The following is a 20,512-nucleotide window of genomic DNA, read 5'->3' as shown; positions in this document are numbered from 1 at the left end:
CATATTTGTGTATGAATGGATTTTCTTTCTCTTCACAGAATGTTCACGTGGTGTGGATATAAAAGCTGATATCGTGTTTTTGGTTGATGGTTCCTATAGCATCGGGATTGCAAACTTTGTTAAAGTTAGAGCCTTTCTGGAAGTTCTTGCAAAAAGTTTTGAAATATCACCAAACAGAGTGCAGATAAGCCTTGTCCAATACAGCAGAGACCCTCACACGGAGTTCACATTGAAGGAATTTAACAGAGTTGAAGATATAATCAAAGCAATAAACACCTTCCCCTACAGGGGAGGATCCACAAACACAGGCAAAGCAATGACTTATGTCAGAGAGAAAATATTTGTGCCTAACAAAGGCTCAAGAAGTAATGTACCGAAGGTCATGATTCTCATTACTGATGGGAAATCATCAGATGCTTTCAGAGACCCTGCTATAAAACTCAGAAATTCAGATGTGGAAATCTTCGCAGTTGGTGTAAAGGATGCTGTTCGCTCAGAGTTGGAAGCAATTGCCTCTCCTCCTCCCGAGACCCATGTGTTCACAGTGGAGGATTTTGATGCCTTTCAGAGGATATCGTTTGAACTCACACAGTCTATCTGTCTTAGAATTGAACAAGAGTTGGCAGCTATAAAGAAGAAAGGTTGGTACATTTTGGAAAGTAAAAGACATTTGCCTGTGAACAAAGCTTCCCAGTTCTAAAACTATGGGTAGGACTCTTCTTCCATTCACTGGGTACAGGGAAATGTCTCACCGATATTGAAAACCACCAAACTGCATGTATTTGGGTTTGACACATAACTTTCTCCTGGGTATGCATATCATTTCATTTTTGGTGAAAAAAATTGTTTACTCAGAGAGTCATGAGATTTCCCTCCCTAGGTCCCCGGGGGAGTTCAGGATCCAGCTGCATCACACTATTTGTCATAGCCAATTAAACAACTACTTACTGAGTTTTCTACTGTGTAGCTACAGATCCAAGTCCTTTGAACCCAAAGCAACTAAAACATTCTTGGACCTTTGGATTCTTTTTGTGCCTTCTCTTTCCTTGTTTTGGGATATGACACCTCACATCTGGAGTTCTCTAGTCTTTCTTCTTGATTTGTCTAAATTCTGCTTTCCAATGTTTAAAGTATCACCCCCTTTCTAAACCCTCCTTAAGTTTTCCAGTGTATGGCACTTTTACACATTTGGTGTTTCTGTTAGTAACTTTATACTTTCATGTCTCTCCTGTTTGTGTGTCCCCCAAGGACAATATGCATTAAGCATTGTCTCTTCTTATGATCGGTTTAATGCTCAGTTTAATGAGGATTCTTTTCAAAATCTTTGTTTTGTAAATGTGTATATGTCCGGTGCATATGTGTGCACACACATTTATGTGTGGGTGATGATGGACATGCACATGCCATGACATATGTGTGGAGGTCAGAGGCCTCCAGTGTTGTCCTTGACTTTCACCTTATTTGAGACAGTCTTTGCTGCTCACTGCCGTATACGTCAGGCTGAGTTCTCTTATCCTCAGTCCCTCTTTTTGTAGAAACACTGGGACCCAGAGGAACCCCACTGCACCTAGCTCTAGATGGATTTGGGGGATTCAAGTTTGCTATCCTCACATTTGCATGACAAGTGCTTTCCCCACTGAGGCACCTTCCCAGGTGTTACAATTATTCATTTGTCAGAAATTTCCTCAGTTGTACTTTGAAATATGTGCCTACCCGTCACTAAGAGTTAGTAATATTCAAGTACCAGGATGATTGGGAAAATTGTCATGGTTCATTTAAAATCTGCTACTGTTTAAATAAACACTTGAGGAATATTTATTCTATTACTGCTTTGTCTTGAGAAACTCAGAATTCAAGTTCCATTTTAATTAATTAATTCCTTCGTATAATATAATCACTGTTGTGGAAAACCAAGGAAAATGACCAGGATGACTTTTCAAGCGGGAGGCCTTCTCTTTGTGATCATGAACATGGGTCTCAATGACCTTGTTCCCAAATGAATGGCAACAATTTTGGAAGCACAGAGTCAAGAGGTCTGTTTTTATTCCATAGACGTAAAATTTAAATTATTTCTTTTTTTTTTTTTTTTTTTGGTTTTAAACAGCTTATGTGCCACCAAAGGATCTGAAGTTTTCTCAGGTGACTTCTAATAGTTTCAAAGCTGAATGGTCTCCCGCTGGAGAAAATGTTTTTTCATATCATGTCACATACAAGGATGCTACTGGGGATGATGAGGTCACAGTGGTGGAGCCAGCTTCGAGCACCAGTGTTGTTCTCAGCAACCTGAAGCCAGAGACCCTGTACTTGGTAAATGTGACTGCAGAGTATGAAGATGGCTTCAGCATTCCCCTAGCTGGAGAGGAGACCACAGATGAAGGTACAGTGGGGTTTCCTCCATGCTTTCTCAAAACATTGTAATTAAGTTATAGCATGAATAAAGCACCTGCTTTTAGTCCATGTTAATAAAATGAAAAGGAACAAACAAACCCTTTTCACCCATTTCAGCCATTCTTTAGGTGCATATTTCAACTGCAAGAAGTGTATTGACCTTGTACAGCCATCATTACCACCATCCATGTGCAGGGTGTCATAACAAAACCCTGTAGCCATAGTGGGTCTCCATTTTCCAATGCCCTGCTCCCAGACTGTCAACTTACTTTCTGTTTCTTTGAATTTGATTGTTTGAAGCTCTCACTGAATGTAATCAAATGATCTTTATCTCTTTGTTTGACTTCTTCCACCTAATGTAATTCCTCATCCATGTTGCAGCTTGTGTCAGAGTTTATGTATTTATTGAGACAGGATCTCACTATGTAGCCCTGGTTGACCTTAATTCACTGTGTAAACCAGGCTAACCTTGAACACACAGAGATCTGCCTGTCTCTGACTCCCGAGCGCTATGTTGAAGGTCTGTACCACCATGCTTGTGTAGCTAGAGTTTTCCTGCCTTGCCCACAGTCAGGACAAATCTTTGTCACCCGCCAGTCCCTTAGCCGCTCAGACCCAACCAAGTAAACACAGAGACTTATATTGCATACACACTGTATGGCCATGGCAGGCTTCTTGCTAACTGTTCTTATATCTTAAATTAACCCATTTCTATTAATCTATATCTTGCCACATGGCTGGTGGCTTACCGGCATCTTTACATGTTGCTTGTCCTGCTGGTGGCTGCAGTGTCTCTTCCTTCTTCTTCCTGTTTCCCCGATTCTCCTCTCTCTTTGTCCTGCCTATACTTCCTGTCTGGTCACTGGCCATCAGTGTTTTATTTATATAGAGTGATATCCACAGCATGCTTGGGCAGAATTTCATTTCATTTTAAGGATGAATGAATATTATCTCATTGAATGAATACACCACTCTCTATTCATCTATTCAGGTTGTTCCCACTTTTAGCTATTGTGAATAATGCTGCTGGGACATGAGTGAATTAATTCTACTGGTGTTTGAGATGTGTCATCTTTACTGATTAGGGCTGGATACCTTTTGGCATAATGATTTAATTTGACATTTAGTCTGGCCAAGAAGAAAAAATTAAGACAAGTCAAGTACTCTTCGTATGGAGACAGTGATGATTCCAAGAGGTGTGGGTTCTCTTCCCTGTTTTGATTGGGTGCAAGGGAAAGCCTCCAAAGGGTATCATGAGAATTTAAGATGTACAAAGAAGTACTTGCAGACAGATCTGGCACACATTGTACTCCTTATTGATAAAGTTAGGGAATAGCTTTGTCTCTAAAACATTTTTCAAGGAGGATTGGGTTTTTTTTTTCATTTTGTACATGATATAGGTATAGTTATGGCTATAGGCCAACAAAAGTATCTAACACACCTTTTTTTGTGTGTGTTTCTATAACTTAGATATTTGTACTTAAGATATTTCTGCTTTTTTGTTGATTGCTTATACTGCCTACAACAGCTCAAGAAGAAACTTGAGTCTGATATCTTTTAAAAACTGAATGTGAAGCAGTCTGCCTTGCTGTTGAGTTTCATTCTCCTATTTACTTCCACTAGCTTCTGGTACAAATAGACACACTGTTTGCACTGATGGTTTCTTATCCTCCCAGAGCACTAAGGTTTGAGAGGCTGCCATGCTGGGTGGTTTTATTTCAGTCCTCTCTTCAAACACAAGAGAGCAAGTACAAGTTATCTATAGAAAGAGGCAGAAGGCACATGAGGAAACTATACTATTAGTCACTTTAGGACACTAACCTTGGAATTAAACACTTAAAAAAAACCAGTTGTGTTATCTTTACTTAGTTTTATTTGCATTCTTTCAATAGGCTGAAAAACTATCTTGCTTACAAATATAATGACATTATTTGCTTTTGGCCATGGGACACTGTTTTCCCCTGTAATCTTCCTTATAGAGTTCTTTTTATTACAACTTTTTTCATAAAAATAAACTGTCAAAGTAAACATACTGCATTTCCATTCTCTTTCTCAAAGAAGAAGAATAGGGAGTTTTGAGTTGAGACCAATGTATTCATATATACTCAGATTTTTAGACGTTGGGCTACTACAGAAGAGCATAATGCCTGACAGCTTTACTGCTTTTCATGAGATTGTGACATCCAAAGTTTCAGTTGTAAATATTCAAGTTTTAGCATTGAACATCTTAATTAAGCTGGTGGTTTTTGAGCTCTCACTAGGTGTCATATGCTATACTGAGTGTTTCCCATGCATTATCTTACTCAGGCACTTCAATAACCTAATGAATAGTCATGTTTAACTGCTGAACAGCCTGTGACTCAAATTATGTAACTATTAAGCTTCAGAGTCAGGATTCACAGCCGTTAGTCATTCTGCTTCCTATGTTTTGACTAATTTGGTCTTTTTTCTTGACATAATGAATCATAGGTAAAGTTGGCCAACTACAACTTCCTTCTCTCTCTTTCTTTCTTTCTTTCTTTCTTTCTTTCTTTCTTTCTTTCTTTCTTTCTTTCTTCCTTCCTTCCTTCCTTCCTTCCTTCCTTCCTTCCTTCCTTCCTCCCTCTCTCTCTCTTTTTCTTTCATTCTTTTCCTTCATTCCTTCCTTTCTTCCTTCTCTTTCTTTCCTTCCTTTTTTTGGTGAGGGGAGGGGTCAGGGTCTCAATATTTAGCCCTGACTGGCCTGGAACTGTTTATGTACATCAAACTGGCCTTTAACTGACAGAGATTCACCTACCTCTGCCTTCTGAGTGCTAGGATTAAGGTATACAATTACCCTACTCCACATATTTCTTTTATTGATGGATTTGTTTTCTTTCCATTTTTTTTTCTGTCTAGAGTGATCTACTGGTGTGTTAAATTTTTCTTTTTTAAATTTTAACTCATTTTACTTTTATTTATATGCATTTTTATTTATTTATTTATTTATTTATTTATTTATTTATTTATTTATATGTGTTTCCTACATGTATGTCTGTGTACCATGTGTGTGCAGTGCCCTTAGAGGCCAGAAGAGGGTGTTGGACACCCTGAAACTGGATTAACAGGTGGTTGGGAGCTGCGGTGTGGGTGGTGGGAACCAACCTGTGTCCTCTGGAAGAACAGTCAAATTTTCAACCACTGAGCCATCTTTCCAACCCTATAATGTGTTGAAATTTTAAGTAAACTTCTAATCCTGTTTGTCAGTCACATACAACCACATTAGACTATAGCTTTGTTCCAGTGATTTGAGAACATAATAGCTTTGAGTTCACCATTGTTGAATTTCTTGTCCAGATGGACAGTCTTTCTTCTTGAGCATGTTTATTAAACATAAAGTCCAATGATGTTTTCATTTCAGCTCTAACTTAAAAATGTCATTGAAGACCCCAAGTCCATGTTATTCGCATTGCAATTTGACTTTGAGGTTTATATTTAATGATATTCATTTAGTGCTTGTCACATACTTCTCATTTATAATATATAGTCCAATTTTTCCTCTACAGCAAATGACCACACACATAAAATATTTGCAGAATGGTTTCAGAATCTATTTAAGGTCTGGCTAAATGAATGTTGTAACCAGAATGCTTGTGAATAAAAATGGCCATGGAAATTAGTTAGAAAAGTACTATAATTAATGTTCAAAAGCTAGTTTTTTGGTACTCACATAAAATCAGCTAACTTTTAAAAAATATACATTTTTAAATTTCAGTAAAAGGAGTACCACGAAACCTGAAGGTGTCGGACGAGACTACAGACAGTTTTAAAATTACCTGGTCTCAAGCTCCTGGGAGAGTCTTAAGGTATCGAATTCTATACAGACCAGTTGCTGGTGGAGAAAGCAAAGAAGTTAGTACCCCAGCCAATCAGAGGAGGAAAACACTGGAGAACCTGACGCCAGACACAAAGTATGAAATCTCTGTAATTCCCGAATATTCCTCTGGACAAGGCTCTCCACTGACAGGCAATGCAGCCACCGAAGAAGGTAGAGGAAATATGCTCATCACATGGAAACAACACACATTACTTAGTTCCATTTGTAGGAAAGCTTTAAGGAAAATATTTTATGTAGAAGATTCTGATGACAGATTTTACATAAAAGATTTTTTTCCTTTGAGACAGAATGCATGTATGTAGCCCAGGCTATCCTCAAACCTATGATCTTTCTATCTTATACTCCTAAGTGCTAGAATTGTGGGAGTGGATTACTATGTCTGGCTTCTATGGAAGATTTTAATTTGCATGAATACAGAAAAGGAATTAGACGTTGTTTGCTCATTGTTTACTATTGTGTAGGATCCTATTTAGTAATGCTTATATTTTGTTAGGGAGGCAGAGGTGTATATTGCCACAGAGTCATTATATAGGATGTAAATTTGATATAACACACATATGAAAAAAACGGGTGTTTTCAAGTCATTTTTTTTACTAAATAATACCTTTCGATACTGTCATCTTTTTTAATGAAGTTAGAGGGAATCCAAGAGACTTAAGAGTTTCTGACGCTACAACATCAACTCTGAAGCTGTCTTGGAGTGGGGCACCAGGAAAAGTGAAGCAGTATCTTGTCACATACACCCCAGCAGCAGGAGGTGAAACTCAAGAGGTCACTGTGAGGGGAGACACAACCAACACGGTGTTGAGGCGATTGAAGGAAGGGACACAGTACGACCTATCTGTGACAGCCCTGTATGCGTCTGGGGCTGGAGAAGCCCTTTCTGGTAAAGGAACAACACTGGAAGGTAATTAATGTCCTGTGTTCTGGCAAATCTTGACCCTATGTGTGATTCTGCATGAAGAAGCCGGAAGTGCTTTTGAATATGTAGTCTTTTATCTTAAAAGGAATGCGTATTTAAAATGAGTACTATAAAACAACCTCTTATATACAGATATAACACAAGCAAATGATATAAAGCCATGGTCTGCTGCAATGAATAAAATGGGCAATATTCAAGGGAAAGGACCTTTGGAAATATGTACATTAGAGTAGCTTTCAGAGGGTTTATGGTCATGGCACCATTCTCCAGGTCCATATGGGAGCCACTCTCTGACTTTAGTTATGCCCTTTTCATAAAACACTTGTAATTGCTTAAGGAATATGACACTACACTGTAGACTCTTATGTTTATAATACTGTACATCACTTATGTGAACTAATAATTAGAGAAAAGTTAATCTGAAGTACACTATGAGTGCAAAAAATATAAAACAAGACAGTGGAGTTGGGCAAAATATCCAACCTTAGTTGGATCCAGGAGTTTGGAGTGTTGTAGGTACTGTAACTGGCAGCAACAAGGCCCAGGAGAGAGAGTTTTGGACTGTCGAAAAAGTTTTAGTCAAGAACTGAAAACAAATCAGAAAAGATTAAATGCTAGCAACTAAGAATTTCATCCCGATAGTCAATAGAATCTGTTTTTGGCAGGGGTTTTAAATAAAATGTTAAATACCAGTATTAAAGTACTGATAACTGGAAGAACACTGGATATGACACTTGTCTATGTGACCTTGAAAGGAACCCTTGTTCCCTCCTCCATGCCAGTTTGCCTCTGGACAGAGGGCTGGCCCTTTTTCTTTCTTCCTCTTAGGGTTACTAGCTCAAATGGGAGAAGGCTAGTGAGACCCTTGGGAACTGTAAAATACTACCTATAAAATAATTTAGCGACCCCAGACTTGCTGCCTACAAGTAAATCTTCAGTAGTTCAAAGCTATTGACTGGCTGCATAAAAGCCTTGAAAACAAGAGGCAGACATGGACATTACCTTAACTATGGAAATATACTCCAACAGAAGAAGCAGGTGGTCTTTCCATCTGGAAGAGCATCTGAAGTGTGCTCTCCGACCTTTCGATATTCTCCCGTTCACATGCTTTGCATGGACTTAAAGCGTAGACTGTTCAGAGGATATTTGTTAAAGTATAAACTTTGAAGTGTTATTTTTTTTTTTTACAGTTAGGTGTGGATTATATTTGCTAAAATTTCTTCCGTATAGAGAGATTCCTGGAAATAATACTTTCCCTTTTGGATGTACTTCTAATCTTGATACTCACCTGTACTTTCTGAATTTTAGAAATACACCCATACTTAGTCAAAACCTTCTTCATTACCTTTAGTTTCTATTATTTATGTATTTTTACACTTCCACGGGTGTACGCTTATTTGCATACTGACCATTCTTACCTCCCATCTCCTCACTACTCCTGGTCACCCTCTCTGGTCCCCACCACCCTCTTTCACATCCTCGTCTTTTTGTTTTGTGTTGGGATCCATTGGGATTCACTAGGGCCGCCTGCGGGACTGTGGGCTGGGAGCTATCTGTTGGAGCTTTGCGGATTAGTAGTGGGCAGACACAACTGGAGACAGTGACTCCCACTCTCCCAGACCTGTCGTTAGCCAATAGTTCAGAGGCCTTCCCCCTTCCTTGAATGATAGTGATGGGGTTAATCTTATAAGGGACGAGTGAAGGTAACCACAGCTGATGTGTGTGAAGGTTTACAATAGTTGTACCCAGTCTAAGAAAAGGTATTTCATAGCTCCTCACCCCACCTTTCTCTTTTTAAAAAACAATTTATTTATTTGTATTTTTATTTACATTGGTGTTTTGCCTGCATGTATGTCTGTGTGAGGGTGTCGGATTCCCTGGAACAGGAATTACAGACGGTTGTGAGCTGTCATGTGGGTGCTGAGAATTGAATCTGGGTCCTCTGGAAGAGCAGCCAGTGCTCTTAACCACTGAGCCATCTCTCCAGCACCCACCCCATCTTTCTTGATTTTAAAAATTAAAATATTTTTCACCAAGAATAATGTACTAGAGCTCTCACATAGCAAAATGAACTTTTTAACCTCCAGCAAACATTTTCTTGGGCTGTAATTTGTTTTAGGTCAGATGGGTAGTATAATTATTTATAAATTTATAACTTTATACAAACGGCATAGAGGAATTGCCAAATTATCTGCGCATGTGAGTGTTAAGTAAGCATACACGCACATCTACATGGATTTGACCAGAAACTGTTTCTGAGGAAGATGCACAGGAAGTAAAATGAATTTTTAAAAAGCATTGTTTCTTATTTATTGAGAAGGAAGAAAGCTAAATAGTTTGTGGACTAGCTTAAAAACATGGTGATTCTGAAACTAAAATGTGTTGATCAAAGACTTCTTTCTTACTTTATATTAGAGCCTTAGACCTATCATGAAGATTACAAAAATGCCATCCCCCTGCTTTCATGAACATATTTATTCCATTGCATTATGTGTGGTAAACTTGATGAGTTCATGAAAGTGTAGTTGTGGCTAAATTAAAATAATAGAAGACTTTTGCCCCTGCTTATTCCATTTTGTTTTATTATACCAACTCAGCCAAATCCGCATACCATATACAGGAATAGGATATGATGGTGAATGTGGGGAGTGGAAAGCCCAAAGCTGAGCCAGGCAAATGCTTTTGAGGGCTGCTGTTTTTCTAATCTGGTTCTCTCCTGGGAGAGGAGGTGGTAAGAGCAGACCTTGAAGGAATGCTTCTTCTATCCAGGGCCTGGAGTCAACCAGCAAGAGCCTTCTGTAGGTTAAAAATTTTACAGATTATCTTGAGAACATGTGGCTTTCAATTTAAAGAACAAAAGTTCTGCCTTATTCTTTTTTAGAATACTTTGCATGGCCTACAATCATCCCTAACCTGAATTTCTTTCCTAGTGCTTTTTCCTTTTGAAATGCAGCCGATGATCTGAAAATTCCCCGTCTCTGGAAGAGAGATTTATTAGCGTTGGCACTGGGGAAGGTCATGGTTGGCTTAGGACTGTTGTGTGATAGAATCACAAAGGCAGAGTTTATTACTATTTCAGATCCAAACTTCAGAGGAATCTGAGCAGAAGCCATTAAGTTTGATTTATATTGTCCCCAACTGCCGTTGTTGTCATTAGAGTAGATAGGCTTAATGTAATTACTAAAACTCCGCTGTGCATGCAAATGTACTTTAAGTCTGGATAGAAACCTTAGGAGTCACTGTTGGGACTTAAGAGAGAGTGGAACCTACTTTGGTAGGTCTAAATGAATACTGCTTAACTCTGATTCAGAGATTCACACAAATGAATGGATAGATCAGTCTGGGAATAATACAGTTCTGTTTTTGAATTTTGAGTATTTTCTAGCTATGGAAACCATGCCTTTTCAGGATTTCCTTTGTTTCAGTTGCTGTAGCAACCTGCTAGTGCCTGACATATGAATGGCTTCCTACAGATCAAACCAAGTTGACTCAGCTGACATTTTGTTACAGTGAGGTTTTCAGCACAGTGCAAGGATTCCGCCTTATGCACAAAAACACAGGCTTCTCCAAGGTGGATTGGACAAGGCTCCTCTGTTTTCTTAAATTTATTGCTGTCTCATAATTTGAAAAATCATACATTGGGAGTATAAGCACTCTGACATTGCCAGGGAACTTTATCACGGTCGTTGAAGGCTAATTCAGTCTCTTGTCTGTGGCTTAATTGCTTGCCAGAGAAAAACAGCTAAGTCAGACTTGGAGAGGCATTAATGAGGGAAGAAATGTTTCTACTCGTGCAGCTCTGAAGCTGAACTGCAGTTTTGTTAGGTATTTACAAGTTGCTTATTCCTTTAAGTAGCTGAGTTGAGTCGTCAACAGTGAACTTTGCCCTCTGGAATGGTGGCTCTGGTTCTGTTTCCACATGAATGTTATCCAGAAGCAGGTCTTCTGCAGTCTGCTGTGGAAAGTTGGATGACTTTTGAGCTGAGCTCTAACGGAAAAGACAAATTGATTTAGAAGAGCATTTACATTACATTTTAAATTGAACTTCTATTTTTGAAAGTGCTGTGTGAAGTCCAGTGAAGGCTGGCTGGAACAATCTATAAGATGAAACACAGCTTCATTACAGGGTGATTCATTCTTCAGTTATCATCGTTAGCTAATTTATATTTTAATTATGTTTGAATTGGATGTTAATTTCCTTTTCGGAAGGCAAATGGAAAAGAGCTAAGGAAACATAGGAAAGTTACTTAAATGAGACATTAGCTCTTTGGCATAGCATGTGGAAAACATTGTATAATTCAACTCTTTGTGGATGTTCAGATCATGAGAAATACACCTGTCTGCACCACTTCCACAGCATCAGCAATGAGGCGATGCAAGCAGACATGAGAAAAAATACATTTTGAATATATATACATATAGATGAACATGATTTATAGTCAGAACAGAGATGCTGAATACCAAAATTGTTTTAAAGAATATCAATTTTTTAAACAAGTTCATATATATATATATATATATGATGGATCTTAATCATACCTTCCCACTTCCCCTGGACACTCAGCCTCCCACAGCAAACATAACCTCTTCCTACCTTCATGTCCTCATTAAAAAATACAGTCCAATTGGTGCTACCTGAATGCACTAATGAATGGGCTTGGGGCCATCACCCTGAGCACAGACAATCTACCAATGGGCATACACTCTTAGAGAAAAACGAATTCTCCTTCCCCAGTAGCCAATAATCAACCAATAGCTCCTCATGAACTCCTCCATGTTGACATATTAACTGGCTTGATTTTGTGCACGTTGTTTGGGTAGCCACAGTTGCTGGGAGTTCATGAGTGTAAAGGCCCTATCATACCCCAAAGATGGTGCTCCCCAGCATTTCTTATTTCCCCTCTTACATTCTTTTTCCTCCTCTTCTGCAGTGGTCCCGAAGCCCTGGAGGTTAGCTGGAGGTTACTATAAATGCTCTGTTTAAGGCCAAAGACTCAGAAGTCACTTATTCTCAGCCCTTTGACTGAACATCAATATTTTGAAATCTGACTGAGTTTTATATTTTTGAATCTATGACAGAAATGCACTCCCATTCCTTATACTTATATTGGTGATAGGAAGAACGTAGAGAAACACTACTGAGATGTCATCAAAGTGAAAAGAAGTGATGGCACTAGGAAGATACATTTGAAACAAATGCCACAGATTCTATTCCAGAGATAAATTAAATATAGGAAACACAGGTATGCAGTTCAGAGCAGGAGAAAGCAAGCACTATGAGATTAAGCATTATTGGAATATGTCACTAAGGAAAAACCCTGAGCAATCTTTGGGATCATAAAACAGACATTTGAGGAACTCATGCAGGAGGGAGGGAGTGACCACTAAAGCAGATGTGGATCTCAACTCATCAAGGTTCTGACAAAGGAAAGAAGTCTGCTGGGTTCTGCTCACTGCCAGGAGACCAGACTCTGACTTCCAGCTTTCCTTTTCTCCTCTCTCTCCCCTAATGTATTCTAAAAATGGATGCCTCCTCAAAGCCAATCTTACCAAACTAAAATATTTTCTGGTAATTACTGGTAATTGTAGCTTCTTTGAGGGCAGGAGCTATAAATAAATTAAACAAGCAAATGCCTGCCTAGATGACACTTTGACTAAACCCTGTTAGAGGGCCACTGACCACTGAACAACAAGCATGTGTTGAGAGCCATTTTCTTTTAAGACAGGATAGGGCAGAGAGAAGAGAAGGAGACATCTGCATCATGTTTTATGATATAGAAAGTATGTTATATTAGGTTAAATCAACTTCCCAGTTCTCTGAGTGTCAGTCTTGAAGTGACTTTGATTTGATGTGCATGGCAGTAAAGCTATAAAATAGAGGAACCACCAAGTAATTTCAGAGATCATAGCCATGACCCACCTGTTGACCAGTTTTGCTTATCATGAATTCTTCATTTTCAAGGAGCTGCCATTCTAGGCAAAAGCAAGAACGAAGGTTCATTGTTGCTCTGGCCAAGTGTATCTTTTGAACAAACAGCTTTGTAGGTCTCAGAGAGGAGCAGCAGAAAGAAATTAGACAGGAGTGTGTGTGTGTGTGTGTGTGTGTGTGTGTGTGTGTGTGTGTAAGTAGACGGAGAGTGAAGAGTGTGTGAAGAGAGAAATGAAAGAGCAAGAGCCATGGAGGAATGAATCACAAGGAAGATTTAAAAGATTTTTAGAAACTGTTGGTATTTAGACAGTCTCATGTGTTCTGGTTTGAGCAGGGTTGAGCTTTGCCTCTCAAGGCATGTCTATGCACCTAATCATGTCCAGTCCAGATGTTTTGTTACCAAAGCACTAGGAAGTGACTCAGGTGGTTGCACACTTAATCCCAACACCAGCTGAAAGCAAGCTTACATCCTGCCTGTTGTACTACAGAGTCCCATGCAGTTGCTTTAGGTTTTGGTAATCTAACATTTGACCAAACCAAGACCCCATTTAAAAAGAAAACAAAAAACTTCATAGATTGTAGGTCTGATATTTAGTCTCCTCATGGAACTATCTTTTTCTCAAAAATCCATGTTACAAAGTATCTTGTATTTCAGTAGAATGTGTTATGGAGAAAAAGCAGCAGTAAGCCTGATAACAGTATAAACTTAACATTGAAGAATATTCTTATCACTTTGTCTGATACAGGAAATTGGTTTGAAGCATTTGTCTTTTCAGTTATAGCTTCTAAATTGAGCATTTTCCTCCTTTCTTTGGGGTCTGAACTTCATCTTCAGTGTGGAATGTGGCAATATGTGTGTCTGCTGATGCTGTTTATACACCTCAGTCAGGAACTTTGTGTTGAAGGCCTGTTCCTTGTGAATGGAAATCTTCTCTGAGGTCACTCAAGTCCTTATTGGTTTGCCTTTAATGAGAAGTCAAATATCTTTTAGTTGCTATTTCATTTGTATCTTATAAAGGGCTTTTGCAAATTAATTTCAGGACATTAATGCACTTGACAAAGTATTGTGATTTTGTTAGTGTTTTTGTTCTAGCTTTACAAGTCTTTGAGTGTTAAAATAGTTGATTAAACTCATGGGAAGACATGTCCAGTGGTCAGGGATCTTTTTGTTTTAGGCTCAGAAACAATCTCTGTGAATATATTTTTGCTTCAACCACAATTCTCTTCCTGTTATTTTTCTCACAGTGAAATTATTTGCTTGTGTTTGTGAGACTGATGCCTGTTGTCATGGAAACAAACAATGCCACAAATTCAGTGCTGTAGAAATTAGGGAGAAAAATAGACTAAAAAGCATAGCTCTTAGGAAAAGTAGACATTGATGATTAGCTTGGTATTAATTTGGAAGAAAATTTCCAGCTATTTTTTATATGTTTGGAGAATATCATTAATGCATTAACTGGCTTATTTAAATCCAAAGTCACCATCAAGTGAGTTCATTTCCCAGTAGTCCTCCTGACTGCAGGCTAGGAAATTCAGAAGCAAAGGCATGTGTGGAAAAACGATCTATAGTAAGCAAAGGAAAAGTGTATTGCAGACTTGAAACTTAGCAGAGTTGTGGGAAATCAGTCATCAAAAACAAGTAGAAAATAACAAACAACCAAACCAAGCCAAGAAGCCAGTAATTCTGCAAGTAAAAAAAAATTAGAGGTTATTATACCATGCAATAGCAAATTCTCCTACAGAGGGCTTTTTAGCTCTTAAGTGCGGATGGAAAAAAGTCACTATGTTCTTGAAAATAAGTCTTCTTGGTTTCAGTGAAATATGCAGCTAATTTCCTTCTGGAGATGAGATGTCCTGTCTGCTTTCAAAGTTATTTATAATGGAGTAAGAAATTTCCGTTAGGATCTGGTAGGCTTTCAGCTTCTGTTGTATTTATCTTTCCCTTTAAGTTCTACCATGGATGAGGAGAGTGTTTGTGCACTGACTTTTTTTCATTAACCATTATCATTATTTTTGGTTGATGCTTAGTTGTTTATGAGTAGTTCTAAATGTTCATTTTCACTCTGAGTTAAGAAAATAGCAGCTTTCAAAAATCTAGTATGTGTACTATCATTTACATGCATGTAAAACAATTACTGGCATAATGTAAGCTGAGGAGGCAGATAGTTTTATATTTATGTCACAATATGGCATAAACCCTAGTAAAAGCATCCAATATAAAGTGACTAGTATATTTTATATTACATTTAAAATATGGAAAATGAGGGTTTTATTAGAAGACATCTGTGCCTATTATTAAGTTGAGGTTTCTATGTTTTTCCATTTTGGAGACATATATTTTAATAAAAGAGCCATCTATGATTTAGTAGCAGACCATTTTTGATCAGATAGAACAAGCAGTTTACTCTATTTGATGACTAATCACTTTTAAGTTCTACAGAAGTATTGGTGACTTTTAGTTTAATTGGAGTTAAACTATGTTGAATGTTTGTATTTTTACTCTTTTGAACTGAATATGCAAGTAAAAGTTTATTCAGAAAGCTATTGTGGGAGTTAAAGTTGTATGCAAGTTATAAGCAAGTGGAATACAATTATTGTATTAACTGTAATTCATATAATGAAATTGAGAGTTATTAAAATTAGAGAGAAAGGAAAAAAATCCCAGAAAGGACATGAAGACCTTTGTGAACAGTGGGCTATGTCCTAAAGCACACTGAAATGTAATAAATATTGACATTTAGACATTTTTTTCTTTGGAAAAATTTAAAAGTTTGTATTTCTTCAAATTTGGGTGTCAGCTTTGGCCTTGAGGGCCCTGTAATGCAAATAGGCACATGAGGTAAGGTTGCTATTTAGGAATTGTGCAACATGGAGTTTTCTTCTGCTGATTTGCTCCATTGTTTAAAAACAGCTTCAAAGCACAAAAAGAATGATCAATTTTGGGTCAATTTTAGAGAGGTTGAGTTTGAGTCCAGTAGGTTAGGATGTCTACCAGGATAAGTGAATATTTAATTATCCAGTTGACATTTAAAAAGTGCTACTCCTTTAACCTCTGTTCTAGAACGTGGTTCACCTCAAGATCTAGTCACTAAAGACATCACGGACACGTCGATTGGGGCCTATTGGACATCTGCTCCAGGAATGGTTCGAGGGTACAGGGTCTCATGGAAGTCGCTTTATGATGATATTGAGGCTGGAGAGAAAGATCTTCCTGGAGATGCCCTTCATACGATGATAGAGAATCTACAGCCAGAGACCAAGTACAAAATTTCAGTTTTTGCAACTTACAGCAGTGGAGAAGGAGAGCCCGTGACTGGACATGCCACAACTGAATGTAGGTAACTTTCCAAGTGTGCTGGGATACATGTTGGTACCATCTAATGACTAATCAGTTCACGTGACATGCAATTTAACCACCAAGGGTTTTTCTTCACTTGGGAATAAGAACTGAACATTAATTAAGTTTAAGGAGTGTGGTTTAAGTTCAAATTTGGTCCAGATCTGAAAAACATAGTGTTATATTTGGACAATTTTGAATTCTTCCCAGCCACATGGATTTGTCCATTTTGTTTTCTAGTAAAAGGATCTGCTAGCTAGGATATTCAACTAATGAAAATACAGCTCCCATGTAGACTAAGAGAATTTAGGAGCACTTGTGATTACATGATCTTAGTCAAGTGCCTTAGCTTTCTTCAAATGTCAGTTTCGTAATCTGTAGAATACAGATGACAAATTTCTTCTCTTATAGTGCCATGAGGATTAAATGAAAGGACAGTAGACAGAGCACAAGGTACAGTGTCTAGTCATTTAAGGATGTCAGATAACGATGTGAGGCTCCTGAGTTTATGCTTTTTACATGAGAGTAATGCTACATTTGTTACCCTTTTCCTGCTACCTTTGCTAAGATTAACTCAAAAGCCCACTCAATTTTCTGTGGCTCAGACTGACTTCTGTTTCATTACTTTTTTTCTTGTGAATGATTATGAATAGTCTATCTGGGGAAGGAGGCATCAAGATATCTTAGCTTTCCTTACTATTTTTTTGAGTGACAGTGTATATGTTTAGCAATTTCAACAAGTGTACTACTTTGGTGAGTGTGTGGATAATGGAGAAAGCTGTGTGTCTGTGTAGGCAAGGGAAGATACCTGGGGTATATCTGTGCTTCTTGATCACTAATTTTCTCTATTTTTTTTTTTTGAGACAGGATTTCATTATATAGCCCTTGCTAGCTTGGACTTACTATGTAGATCATGCTAGTTTCAAATTCATAGGCAGCTGCTTGCCTCTGCCTCCTGAGTGCTGAGATTAAATGCATGTGTCACTGGATCTGGCCTCTCTTTGCTCACTTTTGCTGTGATGTAAATAGTCTTCTAAGAGAGCAAATTGGAAGGACGGGGTATGGGAGGCAGATACTCAATTCACAGTCTATCTAGTATAAAGGTGTCCTTATATAACATTGTAGTATGTACAATGCATAGGCACAACAAAAGCAGAATAGGAACAACAATTACAAAAAAAGCAAAGACTATTTAAACCTAACCAAACAAAAACCAAACCAAACCAAACAAGACAGCAGCAATTATAAAAGCAAGTAACAACAAACATCTGTTAGTCACAGACATTTCTAAACATTTAGAGAAAAATTTTCTTTCTTTCATTTTGGAAAATTTCACATTTTCACATGGGCTTCTTATGTGTGTTTAGAAGTGTGTCCAGCATCACTTTCAACTGCAACTCAAGGACATGGCACATGGATGTTGATGCCATGAAAGTGATAAATTGGGATTAGACTGTCCGTTGTCCCCCCTCCTGGTGGCTAGTTCAGCAGTGGCATGGGGAGTGTCTGAAAGTACACTGTGAGTTGTTAAAACATGAAGAGAACTCGCAGACTGTAAGCCTGCCACAGCATTTTTGTAGTTCATGACAGACCTAGTCATGATATGAGAAACACTGACTTGTAGTTGTGAGAAGTCGCAGAGCTTTTATTTTTCTCTTCCTAAAGTAGATTTCTGATTAAAAAATGAGATGAGATTTGATGCACCTCATCTCAATTCAGCTTTTTTTATTGTGAAGAGTTAATGGAAATGCAGAAATCCAGTAGGAACCCATGGAGTATATCAAGGCACGAGGTAGAACAGTTGGCTGCCATTGACACATTTACATTGATAAAGATTTGGAAGTTTGGGATTCTGTTCTTTTGGGAACATAGGTTTATTTTTTAGCCACCACTCATAAGATTTAACTTTCCATCTTGCTCAATTGTGGACTTTGGGAAGAAAAGTTTGAGAACTTTGTATATTACTAAGATGTCTTGTTTTACTAAGAAGAACTTAGGAGATAGAAATAGGAGATCATACAATATATTTCATTATAGCACCTCTTAGAAAAAATAGAGATGCCTACCAATTTTAGTGTTTGTAAACAGTGATAATCTAATGAGAAGAAATTTCATTTTTCTTCTCTTTTACTGTAAGATACAATTAATTTTTTTTTTTGGATAGCACGTAAAGGAATGGGTCTCACTGTGGCATCTTCATAGAATGTCTCAGTATGTATTCATTTGTCCTCCTCCCAGACTACCAACTTCCACATTTCCAGCTTTCTTTCCCTAGTTAATTCTCTTTTACTGTTGTCCAGTCACAAGTATTTTATTACTCTATTTATTATCCTCCCTCAAAATCTCTTCTCTCATGAACCCCCTTTTTTAGCTTCATGACCTACAAACACACCTATATAAACACACGTGCATGTGCGTACACACACACACACACACACACACAGAGGTTCTTTTCATAAGAGATGGGAATAGGGAAGGCTGAGCATGAACTGGTGTCTCCACGTTCTATACTAAGGTCACTGACATCATTAAATTAGAGCCTCATTTATACAAACTCATTTAACTGAAATTACCTCCCCAAAGGTCCTACCTGCAAGTATCAACATTGTAGGTTAAAGCTTCAACATGATTTTTAGGGAGGACACAATTATTACACCCAAAATTTAGGTAATAAATTTGTTCTTGATATGCCTTATAATTTTTATTTGAATCCAGATATTGTGAGCTTTATTTTGTTGGGTTCTGGAAAGTATATTACTATAAATATTGATCTTACCCCCCTACCTAGAAATACAGTTATTTGGAAATAGTTTGATCTTCTTGAAATCCAGTTTAAGACCTGTTTTAGTTTAGGAGCACTTTTGCTGTGTTATTGAAGCAATCACCTGCTGTATACTTTACATGTCTTCACCACAGTTCTAAGGTTTGGTCTTCTGGCTGGGGGAAACTTACTGGCCACATGTGTGCTTTGAGAGTGGTTATGCTTGTTTTGGGTGGTGTGTTCTACAGTTTTTGGTACTTTCTTCACACATGCCCTGATTTATCCTGGGTTGGGGACCCAAAGAGGATCTTCTATATGTTTTCGCAGCATTTTATTTGTGGCATGCTCTCTAGTGCAGTGCTCTGTCTGTGGATTCCAGTTGGTGTGGACTCCCACCATCTATCTCTTCAGTTAAGGGAAACCACAGGGCTCCATCTGGACCCCACTTGCCTGTGTTGGTTTATGGAAACACTCCAGCAATATAATGGCCAACCACAGAGTCAGCCGGAGTTTGTTCCCTAATGTCCCAGGGATCACTGATGCTAAGCGATGTTTATTCTCTAAAAAGTATTTTAACAAAGTTATTTTTCTACCTATTTAAAGCTGTTTCATTATATTCTTCTCCATTGACTGTGAATATTTCTTTGAAAATCAGGAAAGACAGTTGACTTTGTTTCCTTCAGCTATAGTGCCTTCTAAAAGTACTTGTGAGTCTTCCAGTCTTACGACTTTTGCACTGAATTAAATGATCTTGCTGATAAACTCATTATTTGTGAGAAAGAGGATATTGGTTGTTTGAAGTTGTTTGGTGATATATTTCTGTCAGTTATTCTTAATGGTGAAATATTAGTAAAAGAGCTAATTGAGTGATGATATTCGCTACACATTAGATACATGTTAATACACAGTGCGTCCTGAAATACTTGATGTGTATGCCTTCATCTGCTAGCCTTTGAGATGTTTTCACCTACTAGAGTTGCCTGCTCTTTTGTGTTCATAGTCTTGCATGCACAAGGAAATCAGAGATTGGTATCAATCATCCTTCCTCTGGCTAGTCATTTACAGACTGTAGCTTCTTCTGAAAAGGCCAGAATAAAATTTCCAACTCTTTATTTTTGATCTTTAGCATTCTTTGTGGCTTTATTACTAGAGGAATTCTTTTCAGATAAAACGCAATAAAATTTTAAAACCACATCGTTGGAAATGGATTTTTTTCTTTACTAAAGTCTCTAGAATGCCAATAGGAAATCCCTGCAATATGAACTTTCATATTTTGTTATTAACTGGATAAAGCAAAAGCATCCTAGTGAGGCCATGCT

The 20,512-nt window shown here is 37.9% G+C and overlaps 1 protein-coding gene across 3 annotated transcripts in view; it reads left to right on the top strand.

Moving 5' to 3' along the window:
• The window catches only part of Col12a1 (collagen type XII alpha 1 chain), a 114,218-nt gene that overhangs the window by 19,615 nt on the left and 74,091 nt on the right, over nucleotides 1–20,512 (top strand). For 2 of the 3 annotated variants that reach the window (XM_028879855.2, XM_028879856.2), the window contains exons 10-14: nucleotides 39–641; nucleotides 2,105–2,377; nucleotides 6,122–6,394; nucleotides 6,879–7,151; nucleotides 16,157–16,429. The exons of the other annotated variant lie outside the window; for it this stretch is intronic. In XM_028879855.2, coding sequence (XP_028735688.1) covers nucleotides 39–641; nucleotides 2,105–2,377; nucleotides 6,122–6,394; nucleotides 6,879–7,151; nucleotides 16,157–16,429 — 1,695 coding nt within the window. The remainder of the gene's footprint in view (nucleotides 1–38; nucleotides 642–2,104; nucleotides 2,378–6,121; nucleotides 6,395–6,878; nucleotides 7,152–16,156; nucleotides 16,430–20,512) is intronic. 3 annotated transcript variants of the gene reach the window in all.

The sequence above is a fragment of the Peromyscus leucopus genome, chromosome 7 (genome assembly GCF_004664715.2).
Source record: "Peromyscus leucopus breed LL Stock chromosome 7, UCI_PerLeu_2.1, whole genome shotgun sequence".
Lineage (NCBI taxonomy): Eukaryota > Metazoa > Chordata > Mammalia > Rodentia > Cricetidae > Peromyscus > Peromyscus leucopus.
This window is presented reverse-complemented; position numbering and strand designations above follow the sequence as displayed.